An 18859-nucleotide genomic window follows, 5' to 3' on the forward strand; every position below is an offset into this window, starting at 1 on the left:
CAGAGCACTAATCCCACTGGGAGGAACACACCATTGTGCCTGGCAGGCAGCATTGAGTATGTACATGAAGAAGATGAAAGAAGATCGACCTTATATACACAAGGGACAATTCACCTTCCCTCAGGTTTTAAAGGATGGAAAAGTTTTTTGGAAGAAGCCACATAAATCAGCAGCATTAAAGACCAACATAGATAAGTCCTCTGAATATATCCTGCATCTCACCAAAGAAGGCCAAGATTGCCATGTGAACAGGGAAGAAGTCTCCACCCTCAAAACGCAATGACGCAGACAACTGACAATGAAACCAACAAGAGCAACAGCTACCAACAGCATTAAAAAAAAGGCGGCCAAACGCAACCCAGGGAGTTCTGCAAAGCAGCTTGCAGCCAACCTTCTCTAACACAGAGGTGCAGGCCCCTGGAGTTCCAGTTTGCAGCCAGCAATTCTCCATCCTGACCTGAGCAAGCAGGCAGGAGGAGGGTGATTGCAATGTTTCCCATTTCATACATATTGGAGGTGACCTTTGAGCTACTGGCAAGTTGCCAATGCAGCCATGAACTGAGCTGAGTTTGGCTGCCCCTGGATTAAAGTGACCTCTTTGTGCCATTAACCCCTGAAATGTCGCCATGCTAATTAGAAATTGGGATGTTTTAATCCATTTAGCTACAGCTGTGAAAACTGGGGTGAGCAGTGGTATGAAAGGCATCCTTCCATCACAGAATCAGGACAGCACAGGAGAAGAGGGAAGTTTCTTCACCTCAATGCATTCAGTAGAAAGCCTCCTTGGAAACCCAATACACACACCCATGCTACATTTACTGGACAAATAGCTGGACCTGGTAAATCTGTGATTTGGAATCTGGAAATACCACAATAAACCAAATGCTAGTTTGTATTAAGTGAAGGGAACAAGGAAAAGAGTTGCCAAATTTTATACCGTCAGTGTCAGCGTAAGTTTCCTGCCTCTATGAAAGGCCTCACTCCTAGCAGGGGAGATGGCTGTTTGGTAGTGGGGCTGTGGCACTCCGGGGGGAATAGCTCGGGGAAGTTATTAGTTCTTGGTCTAGCTATATTATTTGATTTGACTGGGGTAACCAACAGGTTTAGTTATTAGTATATTGTTAAAAGATTATCCAGGGCATCCAAGCCACTGCATAAGCACTCTTATTAGAGTTTGTACAAAATCAGATACATTCTCAACCTGGTGACATGACATTTTCTCCCTAACAACTCAGTCCTGGGCCCCACCCAGGAAGAGATTAAAATGGTGCAAGCTCCGTCTTGTGGGGACGGAGAGATGACATTCCCCTGTCCATCCATCATACAAATGAGCTCAATTTGGACTCAGAGCTCAAAGGACAGTTACCAGCCTCACAGCAGGTATCACTGATTAAAAAAAAGTTTAGGATTTTGTCCTAAATTAGAGGCCATTTTCCCTAATTCTGTCAAGCACCACATACTGGTCACCCAGGAGGGTGGGATGGGGGAGCCCTAGCTGACCCAAGTCTCACCAAAGTCAGTGGGAGCCTTTCCACTGATTTCAGTTGGGTTTCGATCAGGCTCATGCTGAGGAACACAACTTGCCACAAATTAACCACTAACGACTGTTGCAATGAACAGGACGCTGTCACGACTGGGAGGTTCTGACAGAACTGGCCTAAGAACAGACCTTGCAACGTTCCCATCGAGATGGTCATCTTCTAGACATTCTCCACACACGCTGCCAGCAGGATGATCAGAAGACATCATTACACAAGGGGCCTAGGAGGTGCCTCCACCAGGATGCACGTGGCGGGATGGATAGACTACCCAGGTGACTGCTGGCGCCCTGTCATAGTGGGGATGAGACGTGTGTCTGGGGTCTTGGAACATTTCCTCTGTGCTGCCAGCACTGCAGAGTGCAAGCAAGTATTGGAGGGGGGAAGGGAAGAATAGATATGCCATGCCAAGGGGCAGCCTGCGCATTTCCCCAATTGGACCCTCTCAGGTGTGTGTAGGGTAACTTCCCCGGATTCCTACATGAAACCTATGTGGGGTAGGAACACTCCCTAGGTGCCTACAGGTGCCCCATCACAAACCCTTACCTCTCCTATTTGAACAAAAACAGACACCTGCTCCAGCATCTGTGGATGTTCCAACAGGAAAGTGGTCAAGCTTGACAAAGCCCTGGCTGGGATGATTTAGCTGGGGATTGGTCCTGCTTTGAGCAGGGGGTTGGACTAGATGACCTCTGAGGTCCCTTCCAACCCTGATATTCTATGATTCTACCCAGATGGAGAGGAGCTTCCCAGGTGCCCAGGGCTGTCCCATCAGTGGACCCTGGCCACTGCAGGTAAGACGAGCTGAGAAGAGGAGAGCTGGGTGCATACAGTGGTGGTTTAGTTACTGTGCTGTTCACACCAAGTTATGTACAGGTTTTCCCATGATAGTGCGTTTTACATGGAAACCATCATGGTGGCAGTCAAAGCATGGGTGGCAACACGGAAGGGAAGTCAGATTTTAGCCTCACCCACTGTGAGAGATTCCATTAAAATGGTACAAATTCCAGAGCTCCCCTGCAAGCATCTTTTTTGGCAGGTGACCTCATCGGGGACACCAGCAATACTGGCATCACATCAGCCTGTGCACATTCCCATTGGCGTTAAAAATCAGAAGCCATAGGAGCATTTCTACAAACATTTAGCACCAAGTTTTTAGAACAGGAACATGCTCAGACTTTGCACTGCTATTGTAACTGTAGATATACACACACACGTGCCACATCTAACAGGTGGGCTGTATGCACATTCATACAATTCTAAAACTGTGACTCAGTTTTTAAGTTGTGTGGTTCTCCTCTGGCAGGGGAAGCCAGTCTTTAGGCAAGGAAACCAATGGTATTCCAAAGTATGAATGGGTTAGATCACTACAGCAATTTTTGCTCACATGCAAAACTGAAAAGGAGGTGGGAAGCCATTCTCCCAGGACCAGGGGCTAAGTGAGAGGGATCTAGTAGAGGGCAGCAGTGAACTGCGATCAGGTAGTTGTCTCCCAGGTGATCAGTCAGTTCCCTGAAATTTCCAAGGAATGGGTGATAACAGTAGATTTCAGTTCTTCTTGTCTTCTGTGATTTTCAGCTTTTGAGGGTCAGATACTTGCATGGTGCCCAACAGCAACAGACTCAAACAATCAGATCTAAATTACTGCTATAGTTGGGAGCTTATTCCGTGAGAGAAAGGCTAAGAATTTTTTTAAATTTAGAGTTCAGAAACATCTAGGGTGACTAGACGTCCTGATATAATCAGGACCACCCCAATATTATGGGCTGTGTCTTATATGGGCAACTATACCCCACCCCTCTGATCTCTGAAAAATGTCCTGATTTTTCACACTTGCTATCTGGTTACCCTAGAAACGTTCAGATTTACCAGGTACAACTGTGCATAGGCCACCCTTGCAAATGCAACTCCAACTTGCCAAAGGACAACATGAATACAAAGAGAGACACATATATGAGGAATCCCCCCCACCCAGATGAGCCACATGGAAAAGTAGCAGGCAAGTAGCATTTGAACTCATCAGCGCTGTATACCCGAGGCCTCGCCCATAGCGACGCGTGTTTGTGTCTAACTCAAACCCTGTGTACAGGGGACAGATACAATTACTGTGCACAGACAGGGCAGTGAGGAGTTTCACACTAGCAGAGCTCTTTCCAACTGTGAGTATAAACCCACAAAGGCAACAACCTGTACTGGGAATCTTTTTCATCTCCAAGCCTTTAAATCTAGCCAATCTGCAGGTGTGCTCAAGTTGAAACGGCAGAACATTCAGAGCCTCTTTGCTCTTTCACAGAGGCATTGCAAAGCCTTTTGTAAGTTTCTGGGAACACTAACATTTGAGCGGCAGTGTCGTGTAAAAACAAGAGCCGATCTTCTTTTGAACCATTTCAAAAATCACTGACTCTCCACCCGCCCCCAGCAAAACAATATTCTTCTAGCAGCATTCGACCGAAGTGTAAAGCAACCTGATTGGCTTCCATGCATCCGATGGCCTCTTCCAAGAGTGAAAACTCCACGCAGACATAGCCATAGTCGTAACCTGGGGACAGCATTTAAATACAGACGGGAGTCGTGTTAGTGCCTTGTAATACAGAAGAGCCACATTTAAACAACCAATTTCCCCTTCCCTCAATCACAAACCCTCCTACCACCACCCCAACCTCTCTGCAAAATAAAACACAGAAAATCAGTGGCTGACACTCGGGTGCTGTTTAGGTCCGTGGAGTTGAGCTCAAGTTTTGGTTAGACACAAAGATGCTCTAAGAAACTCTCATTTCCCCTTCTGAAACAAGACAAGTGTGAGACCCCCTCCTTAAAACAGGTAATAGTGTGAACAATGCGCATTTTTAAAGAAGACAGACAAGACACTGAGTCAGGTTTATAATAACTAGGAGGCGCAGGCTGCTCTGAAACAAACATTGATTAATCCACAACAATAACTTTAGTGCAAACCTGGCCAGCATGTATTCTGTTTTTCTGAGTGACTAGCCTCCAGGAAAGAGCTAAAGTGCATCCTTGGCCTACATTAACTTTTGCTCTTTAACAACTGCTTTTTGAGTCTCAAAGTCCTCTGCACTATGAGCAAAGGCACAGGAGCAGGGCTGAAAATTCCAACCTTTTCTCACTGTGGCTTTTAAGCTAAGCCAGTGCATTTCCTAGGCATGTTTTGTACATTTCACAAAGGGAGGTGGGGGTGATTCAAAGTAAAAACACATCTTCATAGCACAAGAAATATAAAATGCCATTACTCCTTTTCTCTTTTCTGAAAAAGCCCTTGGTCAGGCGTGACGGATTTTATTTTGTAGTCCAACTGTCTGTGCAGTAATGCAGATGTTTCATAAAAAGGGTAGGGTTAATGTTACTTGGTACAGAATTAAGGCAATTTCAATAACATTTCACCCATCCCTCTCCCCAAACATTTCTTTCTGATGGATACCCTTGACCTGGAAGAAGTGCTTTGATCCCCTCTTCCTCCCATACTTTGTGGTTGACTGATCAGTAGGTTTGTGGAGAAAGCCCGTCTTTAGGCACTGTCTTGGTTGAGTGCTCCAGTTCCCACCCTCCCAAGAGCATCCTGCAGTGACTTTACCTCCAAACCAGCTACGATTCAAAAGGTCTTATTAAAACCATGAGTGATTAAGAGGAGAACCATGCTGAACTAAAACAAAGGAAATGAACTGCATGACGCATATAGTCTGAAATTCTGCAAAAGCCAATGCACTTCCGCACCGTTCATTTCAGTACAGGCATGGTATTCCTTACCCTCACATCTCAAGTGCTTACCCACTCCTCGGCTTTCCCAGTCCTTTCCTGGCCTGTGATAGGGCAGTGTGCCAGAAACCCAGTATCTGGCATGGAGGGTCTCAGGTCATCCTCTCCCTTTGTCACCCTGGGCTCCCTCAGTTATACCTTTCAGATGACTTGGATACAGTACATTCCCTGCAAAGGTATTTATGTCCGTGTCCTTTTTCCTGGGAGATGCCAGTCTCTTAGGAAATGTCCAGAGTGCATTAGCCAAATCCATTCAGACTTATATTTGCTGCACTGGACATTTTTGGTTCCTGTATTTCTTGTATCACATTTGCAACATCAAAAGTTCTTTTGAAGTCGAAGCCACACAGTACAGTTGTCTCCTGACTCAACTTCACATCTTACTACCCAAATTTCACACTCACACACTCTGCACCTTGTTCTAGCCCAGCAACGCCGGGTTTGCATGTTTATTGTCCCAAGTATCAACCTGAATCCAGCTCCCTTTCTGCCTTGCATGTGAGCTTCAAAGAATAGGGCCTTGTATAGTCATATAATTTAATTCTCTTCCAAATCTCAGTTCTATTCTGTCAGTAATTAATATTTACTAGAGATTACAATCATCCACCATACTGTGCAAATGCAATTCAGATAAAAATTGCAGTTTGGGATTTAACTCGGTGAATGAAATCTAGGCTGGCACAGCACAAAAGCAGAATGGAACCAGTATCGTACACAATATATAGCAAGCACCTGGAATTGCAGACATAAGATCAGGCACTAGAAGAGACACCCAAGGTGAGAGGAGGAACAGAAAACAAATTAAGCCAGATATTCCTGGAGTATCAATTCTGTTCTGCAATGCCTCAGTTGCATCAGGGCACCTTGCAGGGGAAAAAGTTCTTTGCTCCTAAGAAGAGGCAGGGCTCTGAAAAGGAGAGTCACTAAGAAGAAGCATTGCTGCCCCTCACTGGGAAACTACTTTGCATTCAGAGCAGACTCTGGTTTAATTGTTCACTGCATAGCGTTGTGGCTTACGTGATACATTTTTTATCGTGTTCAAATCCAGAACCCCACAATCACACACACACACACCTCTTTCAAAAAGGGCTGCAAGAATGGCATTTGCAAGCACTTAACCAAGTCCTGATTCAGCCTGTTGGAAAGCATTTCAGAGAGTTGCTGTAATCAGAGAGCCAAGACCAGGATGTCGGATGTCTAATCTGTATATGTATATAAAGTAGACTGTGTCTACTGACAGGAAGCAAGATTGCACTACGTTTACCTCATGTTTTTGCCTCCCTATTGGCCCAATCCTGATTCAAATTCCTGTAAAGCTAACGGGCGCTGCAGGTGCTCAGCACCTCTCTGGCTTTGGCTCCACACAACAGATCTGACTGAGACTAGGGGAAGGATGTCAAAAACAGAAGCCCATGCCAGTGATAACAATGTAAAGAACTCCCAACATTTGGAAGAATGTATGCTGCAGAGATAAGAGCCATTTCAAATACACTAAATGGAGAAACTTAAAGAGGTAGATTGTAATCTCGAGAAAAGGAAAGTGGAAAACATACAAGTGTCCAGTAAAGCGGGACACAGGGGAGGGAAAACTCGGCAACTCTGGAAGAATTTTGATTCACCTGCTGTTAGCTCTCCCTCCCTCTTGCATCCTTGCGGTAAAAAAAAAAAAAATGGGGAACTGAAAACAGCGTGGTGCAGCCCTAGGATATCCAAGCTGTGCCCAGAGAAAGCTCCAGACCAGATGTTCAGTTGGCGAAAGGCCATGAGAACTGAAATCATGTCAGAAGCATTTGGGGTGATCCTCTACAAGTCACCCATGTGCAGAAGGTACTAAATTAGTCACAAAAAAGAACAGAGCAAGTAAAGTCAGGAGTGCGACGTTTCAGACTGCTAACAAAGATCAGCAAGGGAAAGGGTTTCAGAGTAACAGCCGTGTTAGTCTGTATTCGCAAAAAGAAAAGGAGTACTTGTGGCACCTTAGAGACTAACCAATTTATTTGAGCATGAGCTTTCGTGAGCTACAGCTCAACAGCTGAGTTTTCTGTCTCTGCCCTGCCCCCAATATGATAGGCATGCTTAGTGTTATGAACTATGCCGAACAGCATTAGCATCTGACTAAGGAGATTGCCCCTGGCCAAAAGCACAATAAAATCAAATGCAGGAGCATCCTTTCTGACAAAGCCAGAAGAAAGGGTGCAGTGTGTTCCAGTCAATCTGCATAAATAGCTATAAGCTAGAAACACAGGCTGACAGGGATGCAACAAAGCTATGGGATTCCTTCCACGTCCCCGAGAAAGGCACCAATCAATTAGATCTGGTAATTGCCTGACTCTATACATTAACTGTTGTACCCAGAGCATCAAACTCAAAATGAAAACCCAAGACTCGGGGAGTGGAGACATTTTTTGAAGTGCTAAAATCAAAGATGGCCAATAAAAGTAGAGCAGCAGCACAGTCACAGCAGACCCATGCCATGGCCTGTTTGAACGTGAAAAAATTATGTTCACATGCAATAGTCTGTGTTAAGATCACATGATAAAATCCAAAGTTGTCTTGACTTGATCTTTCACCCACAGATTAGAACTAGGGGGAGGAGGAAGCATTGTAAAGACCATCTTAGGTCTAATCAGAAGGGAAGAGGGCAGTTCTAGGCTGCTATCACAGTAGCCGCTAATGGTTCATTTAAATATGAAGCAGGTTTTTTGGAATGCCTGGCTTTTCTCTCTGCTGAAGAATTCTTCCCAGCATACGGGCCTGGGGCAGGAGCTGAGCACCCCCACCCGGGAACTCTCAAAGTTGGTGCCTCTGGAGGCAAGGGATTTAGCTCAATTTCCCCAGCACCATTCTCTCATGGGAGAATTAGGGCCCAGGCAGGAGTGATCTCTTACTAGGAAGGACAGGTGTGTAGCCTGCACGAAGCCACGCTCCTTAAGTTTCCAGGCACTCACGCTTGCCACCAATCTAGAACCCTATGGAATGAAAGAGCCCCAATGAGAGTGGCGGTGAGAGCAAGCCAGTGAAGGAATCCATGCAGCAGGAGTTTGGGATCAGGGAGTCATGACTAAGGAATAGTCTCCTCCAATACCAAAGGAAACCCCAATCGCCTAGAAATCTTAATTCAAACTTTTAAATACACTTCAGAAAAACTTGTCCACTAAAGTGAGGATAAAAGGTTAGGCAAAAGTTTGACACTAATTTCCAAGTGACAAAAGCTTCTTCTGAATTTGTAATAGTCATTTGGCAAGAAAATGCTTGCACAGGCATTAAAGCATGCCATTTAATTTTTTAAATCAGCAAATGTTACTAAGTATGCAGATATATACCAGGAAGTACTATTAACTTTAGCCATTGAAATAACTCATTAACATTGTAAAAGTACTACTTAACCTTCATACAGACCACTGAATCCATTCCACCTTCTAGACTTACAGACAGGAGATGTTTGGCTCTCAAACATAAGATGAAACCATTCCTCAACATCTGCAATGCTAGAAATAAATATCTAATACAGTGCACAAGATTGAGCTCTAATCCTTTAATCTTCCATTGGTTTATTGGATATTATGGATGAGTTCTGGGTTTAGCGATATTTTAGTACCTTTCTTTGTATTCTCATTTTTATATCTTTGGGTCCACAGAATTCAGTAAAGCTTATTAAACAAATTTCTTAAAGTCATATCTGTTTAAGAGTGACACATGAAAACTTTCAGTGTCTATTTGGCATATCACTAACTATAGTGTTAAAGACACAATCCTCTAATTTGGTCAAAATTTAGATTTATGATCTTTATGAAATTTAAGATTAATCATTTTTTTTAATTTCAACCAAACTGTTTCAAACCTCAAATATTTGGAGAATTTGAAAGTGAAATGGACTACGATGAGAGTGAAACTGAATTCGCTGATTCTCAGTGTCAAAACTAAAATAGACAAAGTAAGCCAGGGTATGTAGTGAAGAGTAACTTGGAATTTTAAAATGTTTTAGGCTTTAATAACCCAAGATGTTATCTGTAATGTAGGTAAGGAAATTTATCTCAAGTACATCTTAAATTGAGTCTCCCCTTTAACCAACTCAGATTATTTCCTTACATGAGATAGATGACATTTGCAAAGAAAAAATCATGCTATTTTGAACTTTAAATCCACTATAAAGAGCATCGTAGAAAGACAGGAGTGAAAAGAGATTTTTTAGAATAAACCCCGTTCGTCCCAATTATTAGAAAACTGCCTTGATTAACATTGGCACAAATACTTAAAAACAGTGTAAGTTAGTTGTGAAGTAGTAACTAGAGAAGTAACAAGAGGCATTTTTGATGGCCCCAAATTTTGGATCAATTTTACTAAAACCTGCTTCATTTTAGTCAAGTATGACAAACTACCAAAATGTGACACTGCCTCCTCCCTCAGCAGCCTTATTTCCAAAGTTGAACTAGAGACCTTCCAAAGTGAGACTGCCAATAGCCTCAGGGCACGTCCAGACTAGAAAAAATGGCCAGGTTTTAATGTGTTAGCCCATAGCAGATGCATTTTAACTAGCAAATTAAACCCTATTTTACACCTAGTGTAGACTGGAAAAGTAGCGGTTTTAAAAGAGTTAACACTGACCACAACGTTATCAACTCTAGGCACTAAGTCGTATTTAACATCATGTAAATTTTTCAAAAGCATCTAAATCCCATTGTCCATTTATGCCAGAAGGAAGACACTGGATGTGGTTTAACTTTATTCTTAAATGTCTGGGAGTAGCTGGCAGATAAAAGTGTACAGTGCAGGTAATCCCATAATCCTTTCAATATATACCCTGGGGTCTTCCGTTGGCCGTCCACCTTACCCATCCTGGGACCTCACCATCCCCCCATCGAATGTGGGTTAAGGGGGCTATAAAGAAGGGAGAGTTGGTTCCCTGCCATACCAGTCATAGGAGACCTGAACTCCCGTTTCTGCTCCTTTAAAGAATATCTCCTTTAAATGTTTTACCAATCCATGTATCTGGTCATTGTATCCCTAGAGAGTACCTACACTGGACATCCGCCACGTTTAAAATACGGGTTGCAACTTCATAGCCTATTTCCTTTTCATGTTTGCCCCAACAAAGCCCCTGCAAACCTGCTGTCAGGAAGGCAAAAAACCCTCCACTGCACCTTGGCCAATCTGGAGTTGAGGGAAAAATTCCTTCCCAGCCCCCCCGAGGAAGAAGCAACTAAGGCAATGCCCACAGCAGATGCTGACAATACCCAGTATCTCGCCACTAGTATAGCTCCTTCACTTAGTCCAGGTAAAAGAGGACTTTTCCAGCACTGGCATGCACCTATGCAATCTCCCTTCTGCTGGTCCCTGGTGGATGAGGGGGATAGGTCTGAGTCCCCACACTAACCTGGTCTGCAGCAGAAAGTCACTTCCTGGCTCTCTAGCCCGTGAAGGGAGCACATATTTTCCAGTAAGCCAGACCAAGGCCATCACCACTTAGTTTGTGGTAAGGTTATTGTCCAACTATGCCAGAAGGAGGACAGGAGACACTGGATGTGGTTTAATTAGGCCTCAATTTTATTCATAAACATCTGGGAGTAGCTGGTAGAAAAAAGTGTACAGTGCAGATAAGTCCATAATCATTTCAATATATACTTAAGGGGCTTCCATCAGCCCTCCTCCTTATCCACCCTCGTCCCCAGCCAACCCGCTGCTGGGACTTCACCATCCCCCCCCCCTCGAATGAAGGGTAGGGGGGGCTACACAGGAAGGGGGTTCGCTCCCTGCCGTACCAGTCATAGGAGCCCCACACTCCCATTTCTGCTCCTTTAAAGAATACCTCCTTTAAATCCTTTACCAATCCATTTTATCTGATCACTGTATCCCTTTCCACCAGAGTACCTGCACTGGACATCTGCCACAAGGAGACACCAGCAATTAGCTTGACTGTCTCCCCCGAACACCTAGCTGGGTTCCCAGACATCTCCTAATGCCCTCTTTAATATCAGCCAAAAATATGTCAGCTCCCAAATCTGACAGGTAGACCCCATCCTCCCTGAATAATTCTGGTGCCCTGTATGCTATGGCTGGATGCGAAATTACCAACCCCCCTATGCCAGCCATGAATTTGGCCACCTCCCTATTCACATACCTCCTAGCCTTGTCAACCCGGGGGGGCTTCAAAGCTCCATCCCACACCCTGCGTTGCAGCATGTCCGACCACACCATTTTTACTCCTGGGAAAAGTTCAAGGATCTGCCCCAAGTCCCTCTTAGCTCTGATCATTAGGTCTACCCCTTTACACATTCCCAAATCATTTTCCCCAAGGTGAACCACAATTATATCTGGAGCCTGCCCATGGGCCCCCAAAGTGTGCAGAAGGGGCATCAGTTCGTCCCATAACATGCCCCTCCTCCCATGCCAGCTCAGGACTGCTTCACCACTGAGGCCCAGCTGCGGACCTCCAGCCAAACTGGAAGTCCGCCTATGCGCCCAATCAACAATAGTGTGCCCGCAGATCCAGACCACCGTCTGCCTGGCCCGTCCACCAGCATCTGGAATGAGAACACAATGGAAAATTAACACTGATTCCCACATGGGGTCTCATGTACGTTCTGTACATTTCAGAACGAAAATGCCCAATTGCCTGAATTGCCCTATCCCCAGACCCAGCCGGGCAACTGCCGCTGCTACCCCGATCCTGAATGAGCGAGAACTAAAATCATGTGCTGGGAGCCTCAACCCCACATGTCCAGGTAAAAGAGGGCTTTTCCTGCACCAGCATGGACCTAATACAGTCCCCCGCTCTCTTCATGCTGACCTGGCCTGCAGCAGAAAGTCACTCTAGCCCTTAGAGGGGCACACATCTTTTCCAACAAGCCAACCAACAGCCCTCACTGCTTAATCTGCAATGAGGTCACTTTCAACACTAACTTAGGCACTTACAAGCCAACACCCCATTGACTGTCAATGGGACTTAAGTTTTCTTTTCAAAACTGACTTTAGTTTTCTTTTCAAAACTGACTTTGATATCTTGGAGCCTAGGTGCTTTTACAAATTTCTACCAGTCACAACTTAAAACACAGACTTTTTTGTAATAATCTAAACATCCTCTAAAACAATGCTTTGGAAATGACAAAAACAAACTTAAAAACCACTCCATAAATCTGGATTTCTAACATAGGACACACACTGTCAGCATAAGTCACGCAACGCAGAAACTCAGATTCTCAGCCAGTCTGTTAATTTTGGATGCACCTTCTAAAGACTCTCCTTGCCTCAGACACTGCCAGTATATAAGACGCAGCACGCAACCAGATGGTTAAAGCTTAGGTCGCAACTTTATTAACTAAGAAACAGCAACATAGAAGAGGTAAGAAACAGTGCTCCCAGCCCAAACCAGCCAGTAGCTAATGGTCCAGCCTGGCTCTCAAATGCTGATCACCCAGGCATCCCATATACTCAAGGGGAGGCGAAGGATTCAGTCCAGTATCTAGTTTGGGAGTGGCTGGGTCATTACACATATTGAATCTATTTCCCCATGTTAAGTATCCTCACACCTTCTTGTTGTCAACTGTCTGAATGGGCCATCTTGATTATCACTACAAAAGTTTTTTTCTCTCCTGCTGATAATAGCTCATCTTAATTAATTACAGGTTTCAGAGTAGCAGCCGTGTTAGTTTGTATTCGCAAAAAGGAGTACTAGTGGCACCTTAGAGACTAACCAATTTATTTGAGCATAAACTTTCGTGAGCTACAGCATCCGATGAAGTGAGCTGTAGCTCACGAAAGCTTATGCTCAAATAAATTGGTTAGTCTCTTTAAGGTGCCACTAGTACTCCTTTTCTTTTTGCTTAATTAGCCGCTTACAGTTTGTATGACAACTTCCACCTTCTCTGTATGTATGTGTATATCCTCTTACTATATGTTCCATTCTATGCATCCGATGAAGTGGGCTGTAGCCCACGAAAGCTTATGCTCTAATAAATTTGTTAGTCTCTAAGGTGCCACAAGTACTCCTGTTCTTTCTATATAAGAAAAAGTCCCAAAAAATGAGATTGTCCCTTAAAAACGGGACATCTGGTCACCCTACACTTATACATCCCCGGATCATATCAGCCCTTTCTGCCAGAGCATCGCACTGGGAGTTCATGTTCAGTTACATGTCTGCTATGACCCCTAAACCCTTTCCAGAGTCCCTGCTTTCCAGGCTACAGTCCCTGTTGTGTTGAGATGGGCTGCATTCCTCAGTCCAGATGTCTGAGCTTGGATTTGGCTGTAGTAAAGACGACATAGCACACAAATGTACGGTTAAAGCACACACCGCAACTTTATTATTAAACATCAGCGTCAGAGGGGTTAAGAAACACCACCCCTTACCAAATCTCCAGCACTAACAGTCCAGCGCAGCTCCCAATTATTGCTTTCCACAACAGCTCCCATCCCTGTACCCAGGTTTGGCACCTGGAAACCGGCCCCTGTTATCAGCCGCCTGCTGCAGGGCACATCAGCAATAAGCATGGATTTTCCTCACTTTCCCCCCTGCCCACAGAGTGGAAAGAAAATGCCCAATCCACCCTTTTAGGTCTGCCAAAAATATGTCTAAGCTCTCGGCAGACAGCTCCACACCATCTTTCCTGTATATGTTACGGCCCATATAGCAAATCTCCCGATGGGTGATCGAGCCCCCCATTTCCTGAAGGAACTTTGCTACCTCCCTATTCACACCCTTTCTGGCCCACTCAATCCCAGTGATTTTGGTGGCTCCTGGCCAAATCTGCTTCTGGAGCATCTCGGACCACACCAGCTTAACCTACTTCAACAATGAGAAGCACATCCCTTTTTATCTTGAGTACTAAGATAACAACAGTGGCTATCACTAGGCCATTTTCACCGAGATGCACAATAAGAATCTGCAGTGGGCAAGAGTGAGCTGCTAAAGAATGCAGCTGGTCCCACAGTATGCCTTCCCTGCATGCCAGAACACATGAATGGCTTCGCGTCCAAAGCCCAACTAGGAACCATTTCGACTGCTGGTGGCCCGCTTGTGGGCCCAACGAATAACACTGCGGCCGATTATCCAAACGTCAGGCCGAGATGCTCCATCATTCCCTGCAAGGATAACAAAAATACCACCATATTTAACAGGACAACAGTTCTATCCTTCCCTTCCTGAAGGCAGCATCCCCCAGCCTGAGGGCGGAGGTTGCAGTCTGACTGCCAATGGCCTATAGACTGAATTGCAGGTGCATTGCAACCTAACGCGGCCTCAGAAGCAGCTGCCCCTCTTCCAAAAGAGACGGAATCACAGACACCTAGTTTTCAGCCCAGAAATATAATTCCCATTTTAGCACCAGAGGGAAATGGAATCTGGTCAAGTACTTCACGTCTCCATGAATAAACTAATGGCTCCCACAGGATAGCTGGAAAGCCTGGAATACACACAAGGAAAGCAAATCCTTTCGTCATCACATTCCCTTAAAGTCTGGGATCCTCTGCCAGCCCCATCAATTTGGAGTCAGCACCGCAGATCCCAGGCCCCAATGGAGGTCATTCCAGACCAGACACATAACTGAACTATCATTAGCAGACACTGCTAGGATCTCACTTGCCCAAAGGCACCCAAAAAAGGCAGCCACGAATGACACGTTGAAGAAAACAGCTTTGCAACGGCTAGCACATGTGCTTGGTAAGGCCTGAACCAGATCAAAAGAATCTGAATCATGTGACACCTGGGATCTTCAATCGCAACCAACCTTTAAGATGCCTCTGAACCACAAATCCCCAGGCAATAATCAGGGAATCCTGCAAGCACCACAAGGTCACCCATTGTGATGAGACTGTGCAAGAGCAAGGGGGATGTTAGGAACAGATTCCGTAGGCAGTCACCTAATTTTAGGGGCAGCTCCTGCCTGATTTTCCCATCAGTCAGACAGGGGAAGTGGAATGTCTGCCCCTTTAAGGACATCGTGAATATTACCAGGAGCTGCCACACTAAGGTGACTGGACCAGCCCAGCTGCCCCTTCCACAATAGCCAGGCAGGGAAGTGGAGGTATCTGATCCTTTCATTGTATCCTTGCACACTGCTGGGGTGGCAGAGCAGCTGCTGCCCTGGGCAACCATGACAGTGCTGCTCCAGCTCAGCCCGACTGCCATCTCCCCACCAGCTGGGACATCGCTGGAGGGTCAGGAGGATGGTAGTTTGCATCCTAAGAGCCAAGCTCCCTCTCCTCCAATCTGTGGAAGAGGCAAGCCTACAATGGACCAACAGCTTTGTGATCTGCACTTGCTGAAGCTCCAGTATGGGTAACAAACACAGAACCTGGCAACTCCTAAAATTCAAACTTTGTTAAATCCACTTTGTACATCCCAAATACCTTTGGAGCTATAGATTTTTCTACCAATCCAAGAGCAGCTTACTCAAGGACTGTGATACCTGGACCCGGTCTCAGTTGCCTGAGGCATGTCGTCACCAAGTCCATGCAGATGAAGATGAAATTCCCCAGTCACACTCATCCTGAATAGGATTGGAGATCACCTGTTGCTTTTGTCCCCTAGATCTGAGGGGAAAAGGGTGACGAAACTTCCCTGCTGTTATTCCAGACGTCAAGGCCACAATCCACAAGGAAGGCCCCACTAAGGCATCTCAGAACCAGAGATATGAATCAGAGGATGTCCAGAAAGTCAAGCGGCACCTCCTTCACCAGAGCGACAGGCCCAGCCACACTCCCACTCTATGTTGCATTCTCCCCCCTCTTGGGTATCTTCAACAAGGCACCAAATGAAACGGCAGCTAATGGCACCTCTGCATGGCCCATGAACTGGCCAATCCCAGCTGTGGGGGATAAACGGGCAGGGGGGAAAGGCCACCACACTGATTTAGCAAAACGAATCCACAACAAACAAACAGATCACCACATTTTAGAGCCAACTCTCTCACTAGATTAAAGAGGACAAGAGCACTCAACATTGCTTCCAGCTCATTTTACTCCTCACCACATGCAACTGTATTTAATGAGCTGGATAAGCAGAATTCAATAACCACATCAGCAAACTGGTTGTTCGTGTTATCTGTAATCTACCAAGAACATATAAGTGCTTAGGTCTATCAAACGGTTAAATGACGAAAGCTAAACAAATTACGACAAATATACCTGTTACCTTAATGTCCTCCAAGTGCCTAGGCTCTGCATCACACTTCAGTCTCACTCAGACCTCAGCAATACTAATTACAAAAGGGGGAACTGAGAACGAAGTAGCACCCCTCATTCTAAATTTATTTTAAATTTACACATTAGACCCCAGAGGTTAATGCAGCTCTTCATAGTCATATGCTTATAGTCCAAAAATAATCATAAACGATTACAGCTGTATGGTTAAGATTTTCAAGGGAGTCTAAGGAATTTGGGCACCATTTGGCATTTTTGAAAATATCCAGCCATAAACTGGACTGAAATGCTTTTAACAAATGGTAAAACAGAGTAACAGCAGCAGCGGAACATGTACATAGACAAGCAAAGATATTTTAATTTTCATTATTTGAGCCACAAGGCTTTGTACATTCCAAATCTACAACTCTGTCTACACACAAAGTTGCATCAGTTTAACTACAGGTTTCAAGCCAATTTAATTAAACTGGTGGAAGTGTGTGTATGGCGACTCACAGTACCTGTAATTTGCAGATGCTAGCTAAACCAATAGAAGTGAGGGTTCAACTGCTATAGGTGTCCATACAAGGGTTTGCACCAGCTTAACTTTATTTTAAACACATTTAATTTAAACCAGTGCAACCTGTATGTAGGCAAACCCTGAGTTTAAACTTCTGTAGCAAGGTCAACTCTTGCTGGGGAAACAGAGAACCCTGAACTTGCTCTTTACCATGTAGTAAAATAGGAATTCTAACATTTAACTCTTTGGTTTCAAAGCATATTTGTAAGTTATATATTCTGCTAACAGTTAGGGATCTTAAAATGTGGATTTGGAAGCAAGTTAGACACATTTAACTTCAACTGTATCCTAATATAACTTGTCAGTTAAAAAAAATTTCTGGCCAATACACTGAACTAAAAAATAAAAGTGCTAATTAAAAACTTCCTCTTATTCTGCTGTCATCTAGATACCAGTACGAGAACATTTACAGCAGGCTATAATTTCAACAATTCTACACCAGTATTTTACACAGTGAGCAGATTTTTCTGAGAACACAGATCTGTCACAGGATCATATTAGCATTACCAGTGCAAACAGTCAGTGGTTTGAGGCATTTGGGAATGGACGAACTTAAACCAACAATACTAACATAGCGTGTGCCTGGGAGTGAAGAGGCTGGTATGGTAGAGAGAAGATCAGGACAAAAAATACTGAAGGTACCTGAAGAAAAAACCGAGTTTTTAGAAGAAGTCTTCAATAAATCCTAATTTTATATTACCTTTGATATAGCAACACTTCAGGCAGATATTTGTACTGATGCAGAGAAACCTCCCAGACCAATGAACCACCGTAACAAGCTATTTTATTTTGTTAACTTTTTTCTCTCCCTCCGTCCAAAAAACAACAACTTTTAGAAGTATTGCATTAGACTTCACGAACATAAATTCAGACAGGATCAACTCCTGCTGTGATGAGTTCTGCATAAATATGCAGGAGTTCAAAACACTATTGTTACTGGAAGAGATGCACAATAGTACGCATTTAAGACTATGTAAATGGCAGCACTGCCTGAGCCACTAAGTTCACTTACTATATAACTGAGGAAATAAATTCTGTGCTCCTAATCTTTGCTAAGGTATAATACACTCTGTGTAAATAATGTCTACACAAATTAATTTTTTTTCCATCCCCATGTTAAAGTTTTCTTCCCGAAGAGGGTTCAGGTGATGTGATGATACATTAAAGGGGACTTGATAAGCTAAAACAAAAAAACAAACATTTGGCACATAATCCTAACCACCAGGATAAAGTTCTGAATTTAAGACCTACCTGGCCCCTGGCCTTTGCAGGTCCTGAAGTCCAATCCCACGGCAGATAATCAGCTTCTAACACTAATGCACAATGATCTCACATTTATCATGGGGCAACCCCATACCAACTCATCCCAGATGAACTTATTTATCCAGTACATGGGACGCCCAATTATAAACACAATATCGCAACGCTCATACATTTTATTTTTAAATAGTAAAATAAACTGGTTAAAAAAACATAAAACCATTAAATATTGTGAAACATATCAAACCATCTTTTACCCAAACCACACCAATTCTAACAGGGAATCACTAGTATAGTACATGCTGAAATGTCAGCAGCTGATGATTCTTGGTGGGACTAGAATTCAGAATATACAGGAAAAAAGTGCTTAGCATTTGATGTAATTCTGGGTTTATATGAATTTCTCTGCTAAACCTGTGTGCTACATAAGTCATATGTAAATAAGATAGACTTCTTTAAAGCCATGAAGAGTTGGATGGAAGGGCAGGGGCAGAAAAGATTGTTTCCTGGTATTGGATGATAGGTTATAACAGAACCTTGTCCAAAACCCAAAAACTGAGATGTTGCTCCCTAGTTCCCTCCATACACCCCCTTT

At 44.2% G+C, this 18859-nt stretch overlaps 1 protein-coding gene across 2 annotated transcripts in view; it reads right to left on the minus strand.

Annotated features, from left to right (window-relative positions):
• Positions 1-18859, minus strand: part of RBM6 (RNA binding motif protein 6) — a 146542-nt gene that overhangs the window by 91316 nt on the left and 36367 nt on the right. For both annotated transcript variants that reach the window (XM_075130641.1, XM_048856495.2), the window contains exon 6: positions 4004-4077. In XM_075130641.1, coding sequence (XP_074986742.1) covers positions 4004-4077 — 74 coding nt within the window. The remainder of the gene's footprint in view (positions 1-4003; positions 4078-18859) is intronic.

The sequence above is a fragment of the Caretta caretta genome, chromosome 7 (assembly GCF_965140235.1).
Source record: "Caretta caretta isolate rCarCar2 chromosome 7, rCarCar1.hap1, whole genome shotgun sequence".
NCBI classification, from domain to species: domain Eukaryota; kingdom Metazoa; phylum Chordata; order Testudines; family Cheloniidae; genus Caretta; species Caretta caretta.